Source organism: Diplotaxodon limnothrissa, linkage group LG8 (assembly GCF_057381915.1).
Source record: "Diplotaxodon limnothrissa isolate DT_005_m linkage group LG8, D_limnothrissa_male_GT1.1, whole genome shotgun sequence".
Taxonomy (NCBI): Eukaryota; Metazoa; Chordata; class Actinopteri; order Cichliformes; family Cichlidae; genus Diplotaxodon; species Diplotaxodon limnothrissa.
This window is the reverse complement of record NC_140603.1, coordinates 15,194,536-15,219,380: the sequence shown is the minus strand read 5'-3', so window position 1 is coordinate 15,219,380 and position 24,845 is coordinate 15,194,536. Positions and strand designations below refer to the sequence as shown.

Here is a 24,845-nt window from a genome sequence, read left to right as displayed (position 1 = left end):
GGCAACTCAGAAAACATGGCCTAAATAAGGAACGAAATACAAAAATACAAGGAACTAAGAATACTGGGCCCACATGGCCCAGGACCATGACATACAGTACTGTACAGTGTGTTTTTAAGGCTATTTTTTGAGTCAGTCTTAATTTCACATGATTATGTGCTTGGTAAACAGTCTGGCAACAATATTTGCAGTGCTGTCTCTGTTCCTCTGTGTCTTCCCTCAACATAGCCTTCTCCTTGTGTGATTAACACTCATTCTCCATCCCATCCCCAGGCCGCCACTGCAGTGCAAGTGTAACTAAAGTCTGACTCTAGGTAGGTACATACTCCCTCTATAGTGTAAATTAAGTGTGACTTTGGGCAGGAATTATGTCATCACTGAATACAGTGACAGCCAGACTCACCGTTTCCCTTGATAGAGAATCCCAGAGCACAAAACCACAGATGATTGTTGTTGTAAATGCAGCAGATAGCCCAGAGAGGAGGAGAGCAGACTGTGAGAGACTGCAGTGGCCGAGACATGATTAACTTATTTTATTTTCATTTCACAATATTTCTTCTTCTTGGATTTTTTTAAAACAAAGTCTGTGTGTGACAAAAGCAAACTATTGTCAGCTGAACAACCATCACAACCATGTTACCACCTGATCTCATTGCTCTCTATCACTTTCACCTTTCATATAATCAACAAATGGGAACTGCTTTTCTGTGTCTCAATTTCCATTTTTACCGATATGCCATTCGGCAAGTGTTACGAATCACATTAAAAAGCTTGATTGAAGAAATCAGTTTATTAAATGTCAGTGAGATCATATTAAAGCCAGAAATTAAGAAGACCACCATTACCAACTTTATTTGAATATACACTCACGGGCCACTTTATTAGGTACATCTTGCTAATACCGGGTGTGACCCCTTGCTGGTCAATTTTGATGATGACGATGATGATTTTATGATAGGATAACACAGTTGCTGGATATTTCTCTTGCACATCCATGGTGAAAATCTCCTTTTCTACAAAATCCCGAAGGTGCTCATTGTGATGCTGAAGAAACCACTTTGAGATTATTTGAGATTTGTGACATCCTGCTGGAAGCAGCCATCAGAATATTGGTACACTTCTGACCATGTTCATAAAGGGATGGACAACTAAATATCCCCAGCACCATTACACAACCAGCAGCTTGAACCATTCATGGGTTCATGCTGTTTACATCAAATTGTGACCCCATCATCCGAATGGAATCGAGACTCAGGTCAGACAATGTTTTTCCAGTACCCTGTTGTCCAGTTTTAGTGAGCCTGTGGCAATCATATCCTCAGTTTCCGGTTCTTAGCTGACAGGAATGGCACCCGTTTTATTCTTCTGCCACTGTAGTACATCAGCTTTCAGAGATGCTCTTCTGCATACCTCAGTTGTAGCAAGTGTTTATTGTCATCTTGAAGCAGTCTGATCATTGTCCTCTGGCATCAACGAGGCATTTTCACCCAGAGACATGCAGCTCAATAGATATTTTTGCAGTTTTGGACTGTTCTCCATAAACTCTAGAGGTGTTTGTGTGGGAAAATCCCAGTATAGCACCTTCTGAAATCAGACCAGCTTGGTGCTAAGTCACTGGCACCAACAACCATATCCTAAAAGCCTAAATAAACTGATTTGCTGACATGTGGTTGGCTAGTTAGATGCTTGCCATATTTAACAGTTGAAAAGGTGTACTTAATAAAGTGAGTGAGTGTATATAAAACATAGCTATTACGCGAGCACAGTGGAACACTTAGCATGCTGCATGGTGATCTTTAACAATATATAGAAAATACTGGAAGGAATTTGTGACTAAAATCAAAGAATCGACTTTTGTTAAAAGTTCTTATAAAGGATTATTTTTTGTGAACCCCCATAAATCATACGTCATATCTTCAGATATGCAGAGCATTAATCCAAATTAGAAGTTGTCTAATATTCAGCCTTTACTGTTTTTGTAAACCTTCACGATTATGACTATTCTGTTTCCCTTTTTAAAGAAAAGAAAACATCTTTTCTTACATGTGAATCTGAACAGTAAACTTAAAATCATGTTGGATTTCAAGCATACATTGTGCCATAAAAAGATCTTTGCTTGTTAGCTGTAGGAAAGGCACCTTCAGATTATTTCAATTTGACTATTTTAACTGTTAAACAATATTAAGAATAAATAAGCAGAGATGTTTGAGTTTTGATCTTCAACTCTCACTCTGAAAGCACACTATCAAGCGTTGTTCAGTTCCAACAACATACCAGGTTTGTTTATTTTTTCTCCTCCCGTCTTGTACTCAGTCAGCAGTCTTTCTATACATGGCTGCCACTTGATGTAAACTGACAGTTTGTCTTGATGCATTTGCGTGGTATGAGAAAAACGTTCCTCTAACTTAACTTGAGAATGAAGCAGCACCAGATTTGCCAGGCAGCTTTTCAAAAGTGTTTGTGGTATGTTACTCCAAAGATGACCAGTACAGTGACATATTAATGATGCAAATATGCATCATTAATATGTCACTGAGGTACCATCTGACAAAAGTGTTTGAGTAAAAAAAAAAAGAAATACTTTGATTTAAGGTTGGTTATCTAGAGTGGTAGAATCGGCCACTTTGACCCTGAATGTTGTCATATTTTTCCATTGCAACAGGAAGACACAAAGGGTGTCACACTGGATCAGTGGCTGTTCTTTGTTGTCTGACGCAGCCTTATGGTGGATGGAGTTTGACAAAAATTTACATCCATAACTTAAGTGTACAGAAACCACAAACTCTGCTCCAGCATCACAGTGTTAGAGCATTACATTCATTTCAGCTAACATGAGCATATTGCTAGTAAATGTATAAAACTCCACTCACTATAAGTCAGTCAGTCATTGTTAGAGCAGATAGCTGCTATCTAACAATGGGGCCTTTCACTACAGCTGATGCAACAACACTGTGATCACAACACAACCTTGTTTGTGGCTGCTTCCTACAAGAAGGGCTCAGTGTATGCATGAAGTGTTTTGGACCAAAAATACAGTGGGAAAGGAAACGTAGTCTTAGATGAATTGGTTATTTGTTAAGCTAAATGCAAAGTGTCACGCATTATAATTTAAAGGTCCTTTTGTAGCTGGAAAGCGTTTTAAATGAACTTCTTTGTTTCCCACTGTAATCAAAATAGAAAGTGACTCAGTAGTCACTCACAACAGGATGTGATTACCGAGGGTACAAAGTGATTTAAATGTGGCTGAGAGGACATTTTTGTTTTGGCCATTTGAAGTTTATACCAAGTTCATACCAAGTAAATACAAAATGGGCTGCTGACAAAGCATGATATGATTCCACATAAACTTCATGTGGTCAACTACAATGTATCAGTGATATCAGAGTATTTGCTGTTGTGTAAACTGCGGTTTTGGCCAAATAGTTGTCCAAATTACCTGAACATCGGACGTTACCGTTCACAAGGTGTTGGGTAATTTATGCAATGGCCTGTTTATTGGTGTTAAATTTTTTAATATCTACAAATCTTTTGCGTTTATGTTTTTTGAGGAAAAAAAGGCATATCATAACTCGCATTTTCTTGTCTTGTCTGTCTTGTCTCTGTCTGTCTGTCCTTTATATGTCTTTATGATTTTCATTTAATATCCTTCATTTTCTTTTCTCTTCACTTTTGTGGTTCTTTTTTTAATTCCTACTTTTAACATCTTCAACCTCATGTTCATGTTTCAAAACTATGAAACCTTCATAAAAAACATTCTGCATATGGGAATTTTTCATATTATCTGTAAACATTTCACTGATTTTCTTTCCATTTATTCGCACATGACATAAAAAAAATACAAACAATTTATTAAACTGATTTATTATTATATTTATTGTCTTAAAGCAACCGGCTATGAAAAATCTCGCAGTCTTAATAACATATCGGGAATGACTGGGTCAGCACTGCGACTCGCTCCTATTACTAGCCCGCCTTTTGAGACCTATGAGGCTCCAGGACCTCTGCGGCGCTGTCGTTCCCCCATCCCCTCCATTTTGTAGCAGAAATTGTGTTAATGATTGGCTGATAAGAGATGCAGCAGATTAGCCATGGACCAATTACGTTGAAGCCTCCATTTGCATTGTACGCCATGCAAATACAATAGCAATAACATACAATGAACTCGAATGTAGAAAGAATGAGATCTTGTCTTGTGAATCAAATGGTTTATGAAGCATGTTAGGTGGAGTTAAATGCAAAATTTAGCTTTAAAGATAAGTGGTTATTTAAATAATTACAAGTAATGTAAAACTGATTGGGGCTGCTTAGTGAATAAAATAGTGCCATGCATCAAGAAGGTGTTATAAAAATGTGCTCAGTTACATTTTCAGATGAATATTTTTGCGAATTCTGGACCAAACTAACTTAGACTCCTAACACTCATACAGTGAAATAATCATGGAGCAAGATACATGATATGAACAAAATTACTGAGCCACATCTCTTAATCTTTGAATTCAGGTGTTTCACGTGTGCCATTGCCACAGCTGGATAAAATCCTTCACATTTTTTAAACAGTTTTTAAGACATTTTGCCTCTCATTCAACAGACTTTTTCCACTTCTAAAAAATGTAATTGGATGCCACCATTGCAATAAGTCAGTCAGTGAAAGGTCTTCCCTCCAAGATAGTCCATAATCAACTGTAAGTTGTTTTGTTGTAATGTGTCCACAAAGCAGGGTCACACATAAAGGTCAATAACCTCCACAGCTCTTCTGGTATTAACATCAGGACAAAAATGGTCAAGTCATAGTCAAGCAGCTCCAGTAAGTGTTATACGTAAGTGGCTTAGTACTTTTGTCCATATTGTGTAATTTAGTTTATTTAGCCAAAGACAAAGAAAAATATATAGATAATATAATAAATATATAGCGAGTGAACACAGCGCCGCGTAAGCATTCCACAATGTTGAAAAAAAAAACTTATCCTATGTAAGTCTCAATTAACACTCAATTCATTTTCATTATTGTGACGTCATTGTCAACAAAATCAGAAACAAATGAAAGTAATACGTGTTTTATTGTACCAAAAGAGCTATCTAATTCTGAGGGTGAACATGTCTCTTGAAAATAATAGTTCTTATATTGTATTGCTGTTAGGAGCCAATACATACGATCATTGTCTCGTTGTCTAATCCTTTGTTAGATGCTTGCACATTCACTTGATCCACTTGCTACTGTTGTTATTCTAGATGTCTAATATAGATAAGCCAATACTCATTAACAAAGAAAAGTATTGTTTCATTAGACACTTTAACTGATTTGAAAAAAAAATTAAGGCTTATGATTAACTTAAGAAAAAATAGCTTAAAAAATCAGATTTTATTGCTTTCCATATTTACTTCCCTGTAACGCTAATTTATTTCCCCAATTATTATATTGTTCCACTGGATTATTTTGCATTGCGTTGTAATATTCCTTCAAATGCACTATCATATAATCGCCACATAACAGCAAAATCTAAACCTTAAATCTACCCACATGTCAGCCAAATCTTTATACCAGTAAGGCAGACATTCACAAGGTCTTTTTTTAAGCTTTTTGATAACAAATTATAGTGAAGGGTGATATGTGAGAAATTTTACCATTCAAATATCTACATATAAGTGGGACTGCTTGGCTCAACGCATGCTAACTGGTTATTCTGAAATGGCCTTTGGCAAAGGAGCAAAATCTTCTGTTTTATGGTAGCAAATGACTGAGTTGGCCTTTGAAGTATAATCAGGACAGTGATATAAATGAAATATGCACTTGTAGGTCTAAAACGTTTTATAGAAATTTAAATGCAAAGTATTTATAAACAAGAAGATTAGAACAAATGTACAATGTCAGATATGGATTACTACTTAATTAACTATACAGTCAAATCAAATGCAAGCACTTTACTAACAATCATTGTTAATTTGCTCACTCTTGAAGCTTGTGTCTCGGCATCAGAAACAGATAATATTACAAAACAAGTATACAATGAAAACCTTGGACCACCTAATCAAACTTGCCTCTTCCTTTTTTCTAAATCTAATTAATTTCTTCCTCACCATTTATGCTTTGAAGGGTTTTTTGACATTTTCTTTAATAATTTCAAATAAACCATCATGTTTAGGTGGGCTGTCGCTATAATTTTACCTTCAGCAATCTCAATCAAAAGCAAAAAAGACAAAACAAAAAAAACGATTTAAAAATAGTGACACATTCACGAATGCAATAAACATGCAACATTACGTTAATGCTGGAAAACATGCTGTGCACATACATATGTAAATACACAGATATATTTTTAATCTAAAACACGCACAGACTTAGCAGGCAATCTCCTCATTATCATTGATTTAGCTATACCAGCTGTAAATGTACAAACGTTATTCAGATGACACGAGCCATTTTTCTTGTTTTATTTCAAGCCAGTATATAGACTTTTTGATGTCCAGGCTGTCATTTTAAATCGCTTTAGTTTTTTAATGATTTTGTATTTTTTTCATGAATACTGTGTATTTCATGGCAAGAAATGACATTTTAATGCCACTGGTTGTCTAAAATAACTATTAAAATAATACAATGTTGTAAATTGTTCATAGGATTCTTAACCAACAGGAACATAGACTGAAGAGAGCAAAAAATAAAAAATCAAAATGCTTCAGAACTAGTTTTTACAGACAATTGTAAAAGGAAAGTATTTCCATACTTGTTTTGAAGTCTTACTATCCACATGCTTCCAGACCCCTTATATTTGTGAACCTAGATATGCAGCGTTTACATGAAAGCTGTGACATCACTTGAATGTTTTCCTTGAATGATGTTTTAGTGTCTGCGTTAGGATAGATTTTGACATTCAGGCACTGTAAGAAGTAATGCTTGCCTGGCTTCATCCGTTGCTGGTTTTGAAGGCCATCGCATATATTTTCAGACCAAAGTAGCGTTAGGTTGATTCACTTCATGATTATGATGTCAGAAAATTACAACATTTTAGTGTTGTCTGAAAATATCCGAAACTGCATGCCGAGATTTAGTTCTCCTGTGAATGAAAGCATTTTTGATAGATACTTGATGTAAAATGTCAAACTGGACTTGTACAGTTAAGATAGGAAAACTCTGGGATAGGTTTTTCAATTAATTTATCCTACAGAGAAGTCTTTTGTGAAGTGAAATGAATCACTGATTGGTCTAGATCACATGCTCAAAGATGTTCTTAGTCCACACAAGCAAATCTTTTGGACTATAAGGTTTGCTCACATCGCTTCTCAGTGCTCGTTAAACCTTTTTTGTGCCCACTTACTGTACTGTATTATCATAGAATGTCTACGCAATCTATAAAATCCCCATTGTGGATGTTATAGTTTGCAGATGCTTTGACTTCGGATGTTATGCAACTTTGTGTAGAATGTAAATTTGTGTTACAGTAAAAGAACATGTCCATCCATCATTTACAATGTCTGCAGGGGATTGTTTTGCTTGAATGCTTTAACTGATTAACAGCGAATGAGGGGAGTACCACACCCCACACAACCTTATCCTAACATTAACACTACAAGAGTCGACTGACTATATGTTTAGTAAAAAGAGAAACGAGTAGTTGTGGCAAATGCAAATAACCTAGAATCCTCCAAAGCACCCATTGTTTAAGTAAACGAAACAGGCAGTATGTTGTAAGTGCCTCTATGAGGCCCATGTAGGCTTAACTTAAAGTTAGATTTAACTAGCTAGACCTTTGATGTAATGCTCAATAGGTCAGTGGTTTTTACTAAATATGTACATATCTGTATCTACATATACATTAAAGCCAAAACCTATGTATGTATACCATATGAGGGGAGGGCAAGAAATTCCATAACCACTGATTCTGATCTCATATGCATGTAAAGTGATGTTTGGCTTTCCCTAAAAATCCTAAAAGTCCCATGCACAAACTTGGTTTCCAGTTATAAATACATACTTTTGAGGTATGTTTGCATTTTTTTTTTATTATCTTTTTCTTTACTGTTATCACATGATTAGGGTTTTTTTTTTTAAATCTATGTAATTATCCAGTGACCTGTAATGATGGCTTGAAAGAAGGTTCAGAGTGTAAGTTCGGTATTTGCTTTGATAAGAACTGATTTGAGTACATGTGCTTTATGTTAATCGATATAAACGTACAATGAGTATGAATATTTCAGTGATCACGACTAATGTATCAAAAAACGTTTGATAAATGTGCAGCTTTGTGGGAAAATATGCAGGACTGTATTGTAAAAACCTTCTAGAAAGGAAGAGAATGAAGCTGAACTTTGAGCTTTGAGAAGGGTGGAAGTGAAACTGTGAATTCAGTTAAACGCCTGTGTGTGTCACTATTGTGCATAACAAGATAGTTAGACTAACTTGTAGTGGCCATTAAGAGGATGATGAGTGAATAAAATCTCAAAGTCTTGGACATAGCAGAATAAAACAAACAATGTCAATCCCCAACAGCGGAAAAATTAGTTAAACTGTTCCTCGAATTTGCCCTAGGGATCAGATTTATAACTAATATATAATATAACTAGTGGTGTATGCATTAAAATAATGCATACACCACCCTTTAAACAAATCAGGCAGTAATATTTACATTTGTAAAGTGCTGGAGCAATATAAGAACATAGGAATAATGTCAAAGACACCTGTATTTGCTATTTGTGTAATGTTAAAGATATTTCTTGTTGTTCTTTTTTACTTATGCTCTGTTTATAGCTTCGTAGCTATGTTGTGTGGAAATGAGTGAATAAGACAAAGGCACAGTCAGAACTGCATATTTTGTCCCCAAAACATCAGATTCTAAATGAGGCTGTCACAATGTCAGATTTTTCACAATAACAATATTATTGCAATATCTATCAAAATGAAAAAAGAAAACAAAGCAATAACGACGAATCTCATCCTCCTTCAACTTTGTGCACTGTGTATTTTGTGTTTTTGTGTATTTTTGGGCAATACACAAAGTATGAGTCTAAGGCTGTGGAAGATGTCTGCAAACATAACTATACTAAATTGAGGAAAAAGATATTAAAGTGTAATTTATGACCAGACAAATAATATTGTTTTACTGTCCAATAGTGGCTAATTTATATATTTATATTCATACATAGGAACTCTCACTTGACAATAGGAGAGAGTCATATACAGTAATGGTTATATGTCTGCATTTAACACATGTAAAAAAAATACTTTATTGATATTAACAGAATTCAGTGACTTCACTTAATGTCTTGGTTAAATTAAGATGTACTGAGCAGTAATTGTAAGCTTGTGAGCTACATTTACTGCAAAAGTGACTTTTCCTAGTTACTGTGCTGTGTTTTTATTTTTTGGTTTGTTTGGGTTTTTTTGTCTGGCACCTTTCTACTGGATACTGATAGAAGAAGGAAGTCAAATGAAGAGATGAAGGACCCACAGGAAGAGCTTATACAGCATCAACAATGGATAATTGTATTGTACATTAATGTTTGCTGGTGTGACCACAACAGAAGTGTTTTATTTCTTGAAAGATGTTTAATGGCATCACAAAATTTGCTAGATTTGTTAAATGAATGAACTTCATAGTGTGGTGTTGTTGACAAGCATTTTCTGGAATTAGTAGCTGTGTTTTCAAGTGTAGCTTAAGGGTAGGTGTTAAACCCCTGAAACTGTGTCTGGGAGTAATGCCACAATCTCACAATCTGAAGTCCAATAATACTTTTGTGGATGTGAAAACCTCCATGAATGGCATTCAGTATGTTTCTATGTGTCCATGTGTCAAAATGTCAAAAATGTCCTTTTCCGTGAAGTATACAAATCATTCAAATGAAAATGTTTGCACACACGCACTTACACAGACTAGTGAAGAACTGATTAGAGTTTCCCTAATCCTGCTCACTTTGAAATGTTCTGTGCTTTGAAATGTTCTGTGCATAACTCACTCATGTAACAATGACTGCTGTGTTCACTGAAAGTTGAAGTGCAAAGTTGGTCAGTTGGCTGGTAGCAAGTTTCATTCAGTCTATTGTTTGTTTTTTTAATAATGTCAGCTGTCATTTTTATCGTCACCGATACCTGAGTATAAATTATAAATGTGTGATTACAAAAAAGTACAGCAACTCTGCCCATAATAAGCAAAATCTATCCCAACTTAAATCTCACTTATCTCCTTGTGCAGCTCTGGACCACACCCAGCAGCGCTGTCATTTTCGTTTGCTTCCTATACGTCCACTTTGTACTTGCACTCTGCATCTGTGATTTCACCATAGACCCCAGAGTAATATATTCAGTGACTGCTAGAGAACTGTGGTGCGTGCCGCAATGACACAGTCTTCACTCACCACCCATCCTGTTTGCCATATTTGGCTCCTTGCGACATTGTTCCTTTGACACAACGGAGGGGATCCAGCTAACATCACAAATGCAGAATGCAATTTGTCAAAATGGGACTTTACAGGAATGTACTAAAAATAGCAACCTCTACACTCATGTTTTATGTGCAGAGTTGCAGAACTTAAGTTATATGCAAAGTTACTGTCTGTACATATCTATGAGACAGACTGGTTTTTTTGTAGCTTGTTGTAGATGTCATTACAGTTTAAATGTGTGAACCTCATTCTGACACTGTTAACCTGCAGTTTACAGGTAATAGCAATCCTTGATTATTTTCCTATTCTACATAATATTAACAGAATTAATAACCTGGATTACAAAAGTCCCTATTATTGACATTCAGAATATGACTTTACAACTAAGACTGGTTTATATCAGTTAAGCACTTTTATAAATTAATCAGTTTGTTTATAACGTTTTACTGTGCATGCTATTTCACAAACTCTGTGGACCTGATATTAATGGCTTTCTGTTCTTTTCTTTACAGTGTTAAGTTTCTAGCATTCGCCCTCTCTCTAATGAAGAGTCCATAACTGGTAAACACAAATTTGCGGCGGGAGCCACATAACGACAGGTGTGACACGGATGGACAGTTTAAAGGAGATCTTTGGGGTGACAAGAGAGACCAGAGGTTAATCATGAATTAAAAAATCATATGGTCTGCTCCTCACATTGTTACCAAAGCAGCCTCTCGGAACTCCAACCACACTTTTTACAGCTGTCTGACTGACCTTTTCTTTTCCTTTCCTTTGGCAAACTGACTGAGCATTGCACTTACACACTTTTGGGAGAAAAAAGGACCCCTTAGTTCACATTCCAGATGACATCTCTCTGACACTAATACTCGCCATCTTGTATGAAGACCAACTCAGTGCTATCTACAGTACTGAACAACTGAGCAACTTTGAGTTTCTGAAAAAACAAAACAAACAAACAAAAAAAAACACGTCTTCAACGGGACTGAATGAACAATGTAGCATCTCTGCTAACATATTGTAGCATTTGTTGGCTGGGAAATAACTTGACTTAACTCATCAACCGTTCACAGAGAGAGGAATTTATGCATTCAAGGGATCTTTTAGATGTCATTTTCCTCTTGGGTTCCTTTTCCAGTTAAAAAAACAAAAACAAAAAACGAGTACACGAGAGACAAAGGATTGGTCTTACTCATTAAAACACCTGGCATTCACACACATATATTTTATATATATATTCATAAATATATATACATATATATGGCCCATTTGGGGGACCCTGTGTGTATATATATATTGATATGTATATATGTATACATATATATATATATATTACACCCATATGGTCCCTTGTTCAAGCTTAGCACGTGTATAGTATGTTTGCCACTGAATCTATGTCTTCCATTAACTTTTATCTGACTGAAACACTGCCCTCCTCACAGCACTGATATCAAAAAAACTACAAACTATACCAAGTGTGAAGCACATGTAAACAAAGCACATGTAGCATCTGCTCAAACATGTCACATATGGCATTTACTGTACATTTATACTCACCTGAAACAGTCACTGCAACAAAATAGTGAGAAAAGACTTGTCTTTATCTCTCATGTACTGACATGGGCTTGCCCAAAGGTCCTGTAGCATGCACTTGCTGAATGACCTTCTTTAATGTGTTGTAGATTGAGGAAATATTCCATTAAGGTTGAGTTTTATACTTGCCCTACAATTCACTGCCCAATAGAACTTACTTATTAAACTGCCACTATCCCTATCCTGATTTGCACATATAGGATATTTCCCCATGTCTGACTGACTCAGCATTCAGCCATGGGGAGTAAAGAGAGGTGAAGTCCTCATCGATCAAGGGATAGCAGCCTTCCTGAATGACAAATAAGACCATACCACTACAAGAACTGTTTTTAATTCACTCTCCAGTGGTTGTAATTTCAATGTTATTTTGAAAGGGACCAATCAGATAAATCTTCTCCCTCAACACAAAGGCTGTCACTGCGAGTCAAGGCACAGCACTCCCTGGACTCATACTGCCCCATCTCTCGCTTGCCCTTGATGTGAACGATTTCACGGGCAAGTGTCAAGATAAAGATGGCCCATTTCGGGGACCCTTACGCGAAGAGTTAAACCAGAAGACGTGGACCAAGAGTAGAGCAAACGCGGAAGTGTACAAAGAGAACAAATCTATATTTTGATAAACAAATCCACAACTCTCCATTACTTTGGAGGAGATTTCTGAGCAGAAAAAAAGTCCAGAATGACAGAAAAAATAGAGTCAGATGCAAATGTGATTTGAGTATTTGGCATCAAGAAATGGAGTCAAAGTCCTATAAAAATACGGAGAGAAAATAATCTGCTATGAGGGGTGTGCAAAGCTGTTTACCCCACAAGCACTGAGAAAATGTTTTCTGAAAGACAATGAGCAATGACAGACTGCACCTACAAAGACATGGGGATGATGGAGGATGGACGATGAGATAAACAAATGGAGAAAAAAAGATAATGCATTTTTGTAACTTTGTTTACCAGCATGACTACTTTGCATGACTGTCTTTTCTGCAAGCCCTTAGTTGAAGACAAGGGTGCTAGAGATACAAAAAAATATATATAAAATTAATTAAAAAAAATGTTATATGCAATTAATGTTTTAAAAAAGATTATAATGAAAGAGAAGAGCTATATTTTGTTTTGAAAAGTTAAAAAAATGTGAATATTGAAACATGTATGTTTGCAAAGTACACCCTGAACTATGTTTTGTTTGATGAAATCTCTCTGCTACTACTGCCCTACATTCGTCATTCCAGTGTTTTTGACCTTTTCTGTCACTGTTTTATTTTCTAATGCACTGAGCAGTATATTTTTTAACTCTTCTAAGTCAACAGTGGTCGTTCAAGACTTTGCCTATAGCACCTGCGCAAAGGCTTTCTTTCCTGGGATGTTCTTTGTTTTTTTGTTAGGTCCATGTTTTCCTCCTTGATTCATTTGCACAACTTACGTAGCAGCAGCAGCAAGAGCAGCAGCAGTTCTAAAACAGCAGCACTCCATACCACAACTTTGACAGCTTGAATACTACTCATAGTTTGCTTTTTTTCTTTGGCAATAATACAGTAGTTGTCACAAGATTGTAGCAGGTCAAATGGAGAACCTTGAGTCCTTGGAGTATCTTTAAAATCTCAGTGTTAGAGATTTATAAAGGCCTTGGATGTCCCATGGCAGGATTTTGCTAGGATAGGCAATTCTGTTCCATTCATAGAAACATGGGAGTAGATGTGTAGGTTATCCAATAAAGACCAATAACAGTACGAAAGATACTATATTGGCAAATAGTCGGAGATATCAGGTTTGCATGGAACCAACTGCCATTCCAAAATTTGTGTGGTTTTAAGGACTCAGGTGTGTCAATGATGTGCTTGGATGTAGGTGTTTTGCTATTTTCTTTCTAAGATAAAAAAAAAAATCCTAGTATATAGACGACGATAATGTGAACACCTCACAGTGATGTGTACAAACGCATGCATTATGACTTGATAATCTCTCAAGGGGGGGAACAGAGTCTTGACATATTCCCTTAGCCTCCTATCATTGTTTGTCATGAATCCAGTCCTGATAACTATAAACACTGTGCCGTGTTGTAGAGCAGAAACGTCTTCCTCCAAGAGGCAACTGAAAACTACTCACACTCGCAGTGTCAGCATGAGTGTGTAGAGGTAGCTCGTCTTCGTTTTTTTAGATGGTCAGGTCTTTGCATTCGTCACTTACCATGATTATCGTCATCCAGCTGGCTAGTTGGCAGCTTATTACAACAAACAGCACAGTCATGTGAGTACCAATCAAAAAGACCCAGAGCTTCCAAAATGATGTCAGAAAGTGGGAACGAAAGGGTGAGAAATACCAGTGTCCACCAAGGGGAGATTGATAATGATGTAATAAGTAAAAAATAATGTCACTGTTGAGTGCTCTCTAAGCCCCTCATCCTTGTCTTGGTATTCCAAGTGAGTTTCAGGCCCTGCTGGTCCAGGGCTTAGCTCAGGCAGCTGCACGGTTCTTTGTCCATTCCTAGTACATTGCAGTTGGAGGCTCACCAGAATATGAGACTCAGTGGTGTGATGTAGACTGTAGAAGTCCTTCAAAAATTCTGTCGAGTCTACACTGGTTTTACAGGGTCTAGAACTTTTGTCTATTTGCATTAAATGGTCCATGGAATTTCTTTTTTGGTCGCGTATCTTTTAAAAACTCACAATTTCAGTTCCCATTTTGGAAGGCATTAAGCTACCATGGCTTTGATGGTCACAAAGATGTTTATGAATATTTCAGAGGTAAACTTCTTGCAATGGTGCGCACACTTGCAAAAACCTTGTGCTTCACCCAGCTGTTTTTGTTTTTATGGCCAAGTAGTGTCTTTTCCTCTTTTTATTTTTCATGGTTACAGTCTTTATTTCCTTCATTCTCTACGTTGTGGCTGCTCTGCCAATGCCAGGCTGAAAAAGATGTCTTTCCTTTTCCAATGCATAATACTGCCATTTGATTTAGACACGTTTGAAGAGAATGAGTTACAATGTTGAGAGTGCTAAGTCTGTTTTATTTTTACAATCTGTTAAAAATGTTATAAATTTCATGTAGAAACACTCACCGTAACCAAAAGAACAAATTTGCTTTACATGGTAAGGAGGTGCAACTGTTGTGACAATGACTATTATGTATGTGGACATGTCATCTGCAGGTGTTGGGAAAGTGTCATGTGGTCCTTGGATGACACATACTCAGTGGTAACCATTTTCTTTATATGCTCGTTTATGTTTAATATGTTTTTCTGTTTTTCTTTTTTAAGTTGAGGACACGGTATGCAATTTGCACCACGAATGCCACTGATAGACACTTACTGTATGCTCCCTGAGACACAGATATTCTGTCATCAGTTTAGATGATTGCAATGTGTAGTGGCTTTATGGTTTTCCATAGAGTAACTTAGCAATCACACTAATTGAAAAATATTTTATTTTACAAATTAATAATGACAGAGTTGTTATCAATGTTATCATACTAACTACATTTTTCTAACATATATCATATATCTTATTTTAATTAGAAATATAATGATTAATACAAAGTCATACCCAATATACGTTGAACTAACAGTACATAGTATCATTATGCATCCAAAGATGAAGACATATTCATTTTAGAAGCTATCAAACTGTCTAAAACAGACTTAAGTACTAGTCCATTGTACTGCAGTCTAAGTAGGAGAGTGAATGGGGCGAAGAGGTGGTCACTGGATTATCTGGTTGTGACTTATGCCGGATTTTATTTTTGAAATGTTGTAAAACAAAGAACAACTCATCAAGAACTGTATAAAGTATATTTCAATGGAATGTTCATGATCTATCTTTTTATATTTTGAAGAAAAAATAGAAACATATCAATAAAGTGTCATAATTGAACATATTTCTACTATTGAGACTTATAATGTATGAATGTCAATGCGATCTAATGTGAATCTCAATCTTCATAGCAGCTTGAATGAATAACAAACTAAAAGTCATGAGATGCTTTTTCAGAGACATTAAAATTGCTTAAAATCATTGAAATTAACTTAAAATAAATGAAAAAGTAACACCACTCGTGTGTCTGTTTAAGATTTCTGATCAAATGTGGGCGTTTGTGAACACCGGCTGAATATGACTGATAGAGTGACATTTTGCACCGACTGTCACAGTTAACACTGTTTATCAGCCTGTCGGGAACAGGATACCACAATAAAGTGATTGATATAATTTGATATGAAGTGAGAACACAGTGAAATGCAAAGCTGTCCAAGAAACTGGAGACTGACATTGAATTCATGACTGGAAGGACATGGTGTATATCAGTGCCAGCATTTACAAGAAGTTTCTGTTTAAGTCAGTAACTGTTACTTTGAGAAACAGTCACATAATGGCAATCGATAAATTTGAGGTCAGCAGTAACTGTGTCATGATATTTAAGATTGAGGATGTACTCTAAGTGCTATCTTCCCAGCTTGATATCAGATAACTGTAACTTATAATATTCCTGACACTGGATACCAACATATCCCTTCCTGTTCCAAAATGAGAGGAACAGGAATGTCTATAAAGACATGGACGAGTGAGTATGGTGTCGAAGAACTTGACTGGCTTGCACAGAGTCCAGATCAACCTAATAGAACACCTTTGGGATAAATCAGAGTGGAGACTGTGAACAAGGCCTTCGCATCTGACCTAAAAAATGCACTTTTGAAAGAATCACCAAAAACTCCCATAAACACACTCCTAAACCTTGTGGAAAGCCTTCCTAGAAAAGTTGAAGCTGTTATAGCTTCAAAGGGTGGGCCAACATCATATTAAATGCTATGGAATTATCACTCAAGTTATACTGATGAATGTGAAATCTTTGGCAATAAAGTGTATTACTTACTACCTGTAATATTTTATACCTGAACTATGGACTGTTTGGAAGAAAAAAACCCAGATATTTAGAAACCTGGTTGTGAAGCGCCATTTTGAAGCATTTTAGTCACGTGCCTGTTGTTGTTGTTGTTTTTTACCTCGAAGTGACCATATTTAAACGAAGAGCCAGTCTGTTAAGTTATCAGCTAATGCTAGCTGGCTTTGTTAGCAACCTACATCCATATACTGGTATGTGTGCATTAAACAGAGGCAAACACCCATTAATTCAGGCAAACTAACTGACAGATACTAAGTTTTCACTTACTACTAACTAAGTTCTTTGGAGGGGCTTTTACTATAGTTAACAATAAGACACACTGTTTTATTTCGCTAAATGCTTCGGAAAGCAGCAACTCAATTTAGCTGATGTCAAGTAGCAAATAGCTAGCCATTGTCTGTGTCAACATCAGGGACAGCATAAAAGATGGATGTAGTTACCATGATGGTACCCACTGGTTTCTGAGGTCGTGTTTTTTGAAGCCTTGAGGTGAGTGTTTCTTCCGTTGTCATCTGGCTTGCTAAAGAGAAAAAAACTACTAGTGAGGAATATGTCTGACTGTGAAACTGCGCACGCATTGGCTAATGAGTTATGTTTGATAAGAAATATTCAGTGTGTGGATTCATATCACAGACAACTCTTCATTAAAAAAACCAACATATGACCAAAATTAAAACAATATTTTAAAAAATAAACTACTATGGGACTGTAAGTCTTTTTTGCAGTCACAGTCACCTATCTAGTAGCCTGTAGACAGAAAGCAGATTTAAGACACTCCTGCAGTGCCTTAATTTTTCCAACCCAGAAGCTACGTCTGTCTTATATGCTGTCTAGGTTTAGTACTCGTTTCTATCACTTTTAACTCAAAGCAGCCTCATTTTGAGTAAAATTTGTTACCGGGAGAAAGTATCTTTAGAAACCAAACCTCTTAAAAGAAAACTTGCGTAGTGGAACAAGATTACTGCATAACATTTGCACTACTGCTGCTTGGAAAATTAAGGGAGTGAAGCTGGTGCAGGGCCACATGCTAAGAAATAAAAATGTGGTCTAATGAATTGGCTGTTCTTTCTACTCATGGTTACCAACTGTCGGTTTCAAACTGTGTTGTGAAATTGTAGTGGTTATGTGTAGCCATCCCATGGGAGTCACAAGATTTAATGACTGTGCTGCATAGCTGCACGAACAGCAGAGTTATACGGCACTATATAGAACCAGGAGCAATCAGGTTATGATGAATATTGCAACACCAAGAATACCACAAAATGATTGATTTCCAAAATTTTAACCCAAAACAAAAAATCTAGCTGAATTCCCTCTTGCATTTTATTGATACTTTATATTCACAAAGCGTTGAAATATTTGTATCTGTATATGCCTGAGTGTATTGGTTTGTAAAACAAATGGTCATCAGGTTCTTAGTAAGCAGACTGTGATCAAATGACAGTGTATTATATCAGCCCGGATGGCAGTTTGTTTTTTTTGCCAACAGCTATTAGAAATGTCTGCAGAGGCCTTTTTCAGTTTTTCTCCTTTGTGCCTAAACATCACCTCCCTCTGGTGGTAAAACATAGTAGTAATCCACTTTGGTAGAGATAGGTTAACATCACAAGTATTGTGTGTGCAGTTAGAAATAATCTGTGGTCCTTTACAATATGAACACATTACTAAAAACAATAACAGCTTGGTATTCTTCTTCTAGGGCAAATTTATCTATTTTAATATAGTTTTATATTATTTCTTTTTTGTTTATGGGTAACAAATGACTTCTCAGAAGACAGCCCTGTCATTAAATGTAACAATGGCTTGAATCTGATTGTTTCTAGTAGATTATCTCTCTACAGTCATGACGGTCCAAAAAAATAAAAATCCACAAATTTAATAATATTCTTCTCGTATTGTCCGTTTGTACCCCTGTAAGTTGTCACAGACACTTGAATGATTTTCCACCCAACTGCATGAACTAGCAGATCCAAGGTGTAGGCGGTAGCTCTTTTCCCCCCCATGAAGCCTGTTGTGTGGCACAGCTATCGTCAGCAACAGATTGAGAGTCTGGTGGGGGCTGATCCTGATTTAGAGGTGATGGAGGCAGACAAGGGTCCAATTTCCTTTGAACTCAAAGTATCATTATCTGTGAAATGAGGGTGAATATGTGATATAGCAAAATAAAACCTACACTGGTAAATAATTTATTATTGTGCCGCTCCACAAATAGAAAAATGTGAGCCAGTTCACCTAATAGGTTCAGTGACACAAACATTAGGTTTGTGTCACTGAAGACATTTTTGTACATAAAAATAACAAAAGCACGAGATGTATTAAATAAAATAATAATGGATGATGATTTCATTTGTGTTTGCCAACTTGTGGAATAGTTTAGTGGTGGACTTTGTGAAAATCAACCCTAATAATATTTACATAAATGAAGATATGTCAAAAGTTAATTTTTAATATGAGCTTTGTAAGAAATTCAAGTGATTGTGCTTTTACATTTTTGTATACTACAAAATTTATTAAATTTGGTGTAAAAATAAATGACTGTGATGTAAAAAGGAAAACATATTTAGAGCAACTTAGTAACTACAACACATTTGTTGTTGATTACGGTAGTTATACTGTAAAATAACAATTTCATGCTGCCAAACAGATCCAAGTAGTTTATTGTAATTTAACATGGAATTTTGTTGCAGCATATTTCAGTTTACCCCAATCTCAGGCTGCAGCATTGGTTTGAGTGTAATTGGAGGAGCCTACTGAAGACGCTAGAAAATGGAATTAATTAGAAAGCTTTAAAAATATGTTTTCTATATGTTCGTTCTATGACGCTCAAACTCCACAGTTCTGGTTTTTAATCTACGCACATTCAAATCCAGTCATTTCGACTTAATGAAAAACAGTGAGGGTTTTCTGTCATTCACACGCCCATGCTTGTTAGAGAGGGCAATACCATGCAGAGGTGACATTTGATAGGGAGGTTGAAGGTTGACATGCCCCCTAGCTAAAATGGAGGGAAGGGACACGAAGGGGGTGGAGGGGTCCAGCACAGATCAAATTTCAACAGGACAGCATTCCCCCCAAAATTTGAAGGCAGACAACGTGAGGCAGTGAGGGACAGGGAGAGATCCTGGATGTTCCCGGAGCAAATAACTGGAAGTACAGTTTGTGTAAAGTTGATCAGAGTTAAACCTCTGTGTGATAAGTTAGATAGCCAAACAAGGGCTTTGTGCTTGTGACAGGCAGACACGATGATAGAGAGGAAGAGAGACAACCTGATGAGCCGAAGGAAACAAACAATGTGATTTTTCACCCCGTCATTAGCCTCTGCCACCAGCTGTTTTTCTTAGTGAGTAAATTATATTCATTAACTGGGTACTAACATTGTTTGTTGTCTTGCCTTCAGTTCATCTAAAAACAAAACCATGAATTAACTTTTAATGTAATGAAATCTGTCATGAAATGTCAATTTCCCCTCTTTAGTCCTTTGCTGCTAATGCTTATCAACTGAAAACCTATTTCGCTGATGTAATAATCACTCTGGTTTTAAACAGGTTTTCTTTTAAGTCCAGGTGTTCAAAATCTCAAGAGGGTGGTTTGCAGCATTCCCTCGGTTAGGATAATAACAGGGATGGAAAGCAGGGATCCACAGTCCAGTGAAGGAGAAGGCAGAGGGAAAGAGAGCGATGGGGAGAAGGACGAGCATCTCAAGGACCAGCTCGACAGTGAGGAGAAAGGAGAGAAGGAGATCAGGGGAAACGAGAAAGAGAAGAAGAAAGAAAAGCGTCGCTCAGGATCTCTATGGAGGAATGGATGGGCACTGAGTGAAAGACTGGCCATCAATGTATCAGGGATGCGTTATGAAACTCAGCTTCGCACCTTAGCCCAATTCCCTGACTCCATGCTCGGCGACCCCAGACGAAGGTCACGCTACTTTGACCCACTTCGAAATGAGCTCTTCCTGGACCGCAATCGAGCCTGCTTTGATGCCATTCTGTATTTTTACCAGTCAGGGGGTAGGCTTCGGAGGCCTGCAAACATACCCCTGGATATTTTCATGGATGAGCTGATATTCTATGAGCTCGGAGAGGACATCATGAACCGCTTCAAGGAGGACGAAGGTTTTCCAAAAGAAGAGGAGAGGCCTTTGCCATCCAACAGACTCCAGAGAAAACTGTGGATGCTGTTTGAGCACCCAGAGTCCTCATCGGGTGCACGCATCATCGCCATCATTAGTGTGATGGTAATCGTGGTGTCCATCCTCATCTTCTGCCTGGAGACACTTCCTGACCTCAGACATGACAGAGAGGTTGGAAATTTAATTCAAGTTCATGTTTGGGAAGGAAAGGTGTGAAAGATGGATGGTTTTTGCAGGGTTACCTGAAAGACAAAATGGTGGTATCAAGGCACTAAAAGAGAAACCCAAAATCTTGTTGTAAAGTCTTGAATGAAATATATGTGATTGTTTGGGTCAAAGGAAACATAATACTTTGGTAAGCTGTTGTTTAGGTAAACACACACTAGAAGAGTACTACAGTGTGCTAAGAGGAAAAATACTGACATAGGATACTATTGGCCAATATGTCTGGAAGCAGACCAGAGCAAGCGAGAGCTTATGGCGTGATTATTTTAGTCGGCTGTTAAATTTGATACGCTCGGATTCAGGAAGTGTTAAAGGGTACAGGGATTAATGGGTGGGTATTGGAATACAAATAATAGGAAGCATATTCAGACCCGAGAAGACAGTTAAGTGTCACAAGTGACCATACATATAGGCAAAGGTGAGCCAAGGCCTTCCAGGTGGCTTAGAACCAGAGACTAAAAGGTGTCACAGGATGAGCTGCATTGTTTTGGGTCATGTTAACACATTCCTCCAGGACTGCTGTGCTGTGGCAGACTTCCTTTGCACAAGGCAGCTGCCAGGAAACTACTGTAACCTCCTCCTGTTCGAGTCAGCGGTACACTCACTGAACTGCACTGGCAATGTTACACGGCCTCGGCAGCCAGGGCGATGGGAATAGCGATGAAGGTGGAGATGGATGAGGAGTGGTGCAAGTAGACACTCATGTTTCTCTTCAGAGATCTCACTTGGTTAAATATAGTCTTAGGAGAGCCCTTGGAGCGAATCAACACATAGATGTCCACCTTTAGTAATAAACACTGTCACTGACCTGCTACTGAAAGTCATAAGGAATACACTAAGTTTATGTCTACTCTGAGCTTTATATATATTCCACACAACCCATTACAGCATACTAAACACATCTATTTTAATCCATGCAATCCGATTTCATACTGTTAACTGAATGTTTAGTATAAGATGTTTTAAATAGCCACCAGCCAATGCTTGAATATGCAGTGTTATAATAATAAGTGGCACACATGATGGAATGACAGGTGGACCAGAAGAGATAGCTGAATGGAAAAGTGCAGATGCCAAACACTTGCAATGCTGCCAAATGTGAGAACCAATAGCATGGTGGGCGACATACTGTAGTTTAATGTATCAAACACTACCTAACTCAGCAGTATTTTTTAAAGTAAAATACTAGCACAATATACAGTAACAGCTTTGCATTTGAAAGAACATATGTTTACTTAATATGTTTTAGGAAGACTTAGATTATAAAATGCATACCACATTCATATATATATATATATATAGCTATAGCGACCCACTTAGCTTAGCTTAACTAAGCTTAGCAAAAAGACTGGTCACAACAGGTAACCTGGTGCTATCAAAAGTAACAAATCTTGCCAGCAAACTTAAAGTTTTTTTAAAATTAATTTTAATCCATATAATATTAAAATTAGTTCACTGTTCTATGGATGGCTACCTACCAGATTTTTTGCCATGGTTTTGCATAGTAGTTTGTAGTTAGCACTGTTTCCTTAGAGCAAGACAGTTCTGGTTAGCTGGGACATCTCTGTGTAGAGTTTGAATGTATTCCCCACGCCTCCATGGGTTTTCTACACATTTTCAGCTGAGAGACATACAAATGTATTTTATTGGTAGTTAGAAAATAGATGTAGGTTTGATTTACAACAAATCCTGTGGGACTTTGTGTGTGTAACTTATGCACTTTTAGTTTGATCAAACAATCAAGACACATCCTGTTAATTTTAAGGTGCTGGCAAATGTTTTTGTTACTTAGGTGTTTTTTGATTTTTTTTTTAAATTATCTTTTGTTTTTACTTCTAACTTCACAAGTATGTTTTACATTTTTCCTGTCTACCCTGTGTCATTCACGCAGGAGCATCACTCCCAAGCAAAGAACATGTCTGAGAACATGCCTGCTGCATCAAGTTTTTTCCACGATCCCTTCTTTATGGTGGAGACTGTGTGCATATGCTGGTTCTCCTTTGAGCTCATCATGCGATTCGCTTGCTCCCCCAGCAAAATGCACTTCTTCAAAGATGTCATGAACATCATTGATTTCAGTGCTATTCTGCCTTATTTTGTCACTCTGGGAACAGAACTGGTCAAAGACAATGATGCCTCTCCAGCCACGTCCTTGGCCATCATCAGGGTCATCAGGCTGGTGAGGGTCTTCAGGATCTTCAAGCTGTCTCGTCACTCTAAGGGCCTCCAGATTCTTGGTCAGACACTGCGGGCAAGCATGCGAGAGCTGGGTCTTCTTATCTTCTTCCTGTTTATTGGCGTCATCCTCTTCTCCAGTGCTGTCTACTTTGCTGAAGCAGACCACAACAAAACAGACTTTGTCAGTATACCACATGGCTTCTGGTGGGCAGTTGTCACCATGACTACAGTAGGCTATGGTGACATGTACCCTGCAACAGTCTGGGGCAAGATGGTGGGCTCTATGTGCGCCATTGCTGGTGTTCTTACCATCTCGTTGCCTGTTCCTGTCATTGTGTCCAACTTCAGCTACTTTTACCATCGAGAGACTGAATGCGAGGACCGAAGTGAGTACACTCATGTCGAAACTGGCCTATGGGAGGATGAGGAGGCTGAACGAGAGGATTTTGAGGAAGATGGCCAGGATCCAGAGGGAGATTATTATGCCAGTGAAGGTATTTGCAGCCCTCTAAATGGGACTTTGCTTGGTGGACTGTGTACAGGACAGAGTATAGAGTACAAGGGAGGAAACATGTATCTGAGGGAACCACTGGTTACTCAAGTTTAGGGAGGAAGTTTTGTATCCTTTGACAAAATCATAAAAGCAAGAAAAGTTCATGATTCACAATTAAATAAAAATGTATTTAAAGGTTCTGAAGTCCTGGCAAGACAAACTAGTGAACCAACAAATGCTAGTTTGTGTCATTTCAATTTAATGCTCATATACCTCCTGACAACCTAATATTGCCTTTGTTATTTGCTGGAACACTAACCAGTCAAATGTCACTGAAAAGCAACTTTTGCATAACACTGGTTTAAAAGACAAAAGTTTTACATTCTCAGGGTTGTGATATTAATGAAATACAAGCTTTTATTTATTAATGCTGTCAGCTTGTGTTTGAGATGACTTCCTGAATGTCTTGTGTCTTGAAACTATAATGTCTTAGTACTTGTGCCTGAAAGTTTGAAATGAAAGCAGACAGATCACAGGCGATATGAATGTCACATCTTTTCAGAACTCAACCAAATACCAGCTGAGCTGTCAATGAGGACAGAGTAAGATCTCTCATACAACACCTTTCACATTCTCAATATTGTTCTATAAGTATAATGTATGCATATTTGATTTTTTTTTTTTTTTTTTAGTTCTGGCTTATATATTACCTAAAATGCCTGTGTTAAATAATTGATTTGACTGCCATGGCAAATGTTCTGTATTTATCTGCTTGATTAATGCATTCAGTGTTTTTGATAAAGATTATATTTTAATAATTTTCTTAAGTTTCCCATTTTGTTTTTTTGGGGTTTTTTTTGTGGTTTCCTTGTGTTGTTTTTTTAGTCAGTATTTAACAGTTAAGAAAAGGTCTATTACAGCAGTGTTATTTATGACAATGAAATATAACAATCCTTGCTAGCTTAGTCT

At 37.1% G+C, this 24,845-nt stretch overlaps 2 protein-coding genes across 3 annotated transcripts in view; both read left to right on the top strand.

Annotated features, from left to right (window-relative positions):
• The window catches only part of LOC146626559 (voltage-gated potassium channel KCNC1-like), a 46,141-nt gene extending 30,342 nt beyond the window's left edge, over positions 1-15,799 (top strand). Inside the window, exon 5 of one of the 2 annotated variants that reach the window (XM_085361329.1) lies at positions 10,884-15,799. Coding sequence is in view for 1 of the 2 variants with exons in the window: in XM_085361330.1 (XP_085217456.1) it covers positions 3,886-4,040 (155 nt within the window). In the remaining variant the exon portion in view is untranslated. Of the gene's footprint in view, positions 1-3,885; positions 4,064-10,883 lie in introns of those variants that run through there. The other variant, XM_085361330.1, reaches the window with a different exon arrangement.
• A 4,150-nt stretch (positions 15,800-19,949) lies between these two features.
• Positions 19,950-24,618, top strand: LOC146626558 (potassium voltage-gated channel subfamily A member 7-like). Its single transcript, XM_085361328.1, has 3 exons — positions 19,950-20,191; positions 20,397-21,151; positions 23,097-24,618. Exons 2-3 carry the CDS (start codon positions 20,474-20,476, stop codon positions 23,988-23,990), a joined length of 1,572 nt encoding a protein of 523 aa, XP_085217454.1. The 5' UTR covers positions 19,950-20,191; positions 20,397-20,473; the 3' UTR covers positions 23,991-24,618.
• Positions 24,619-24,845: the final 227 nt, after the last annotated feature.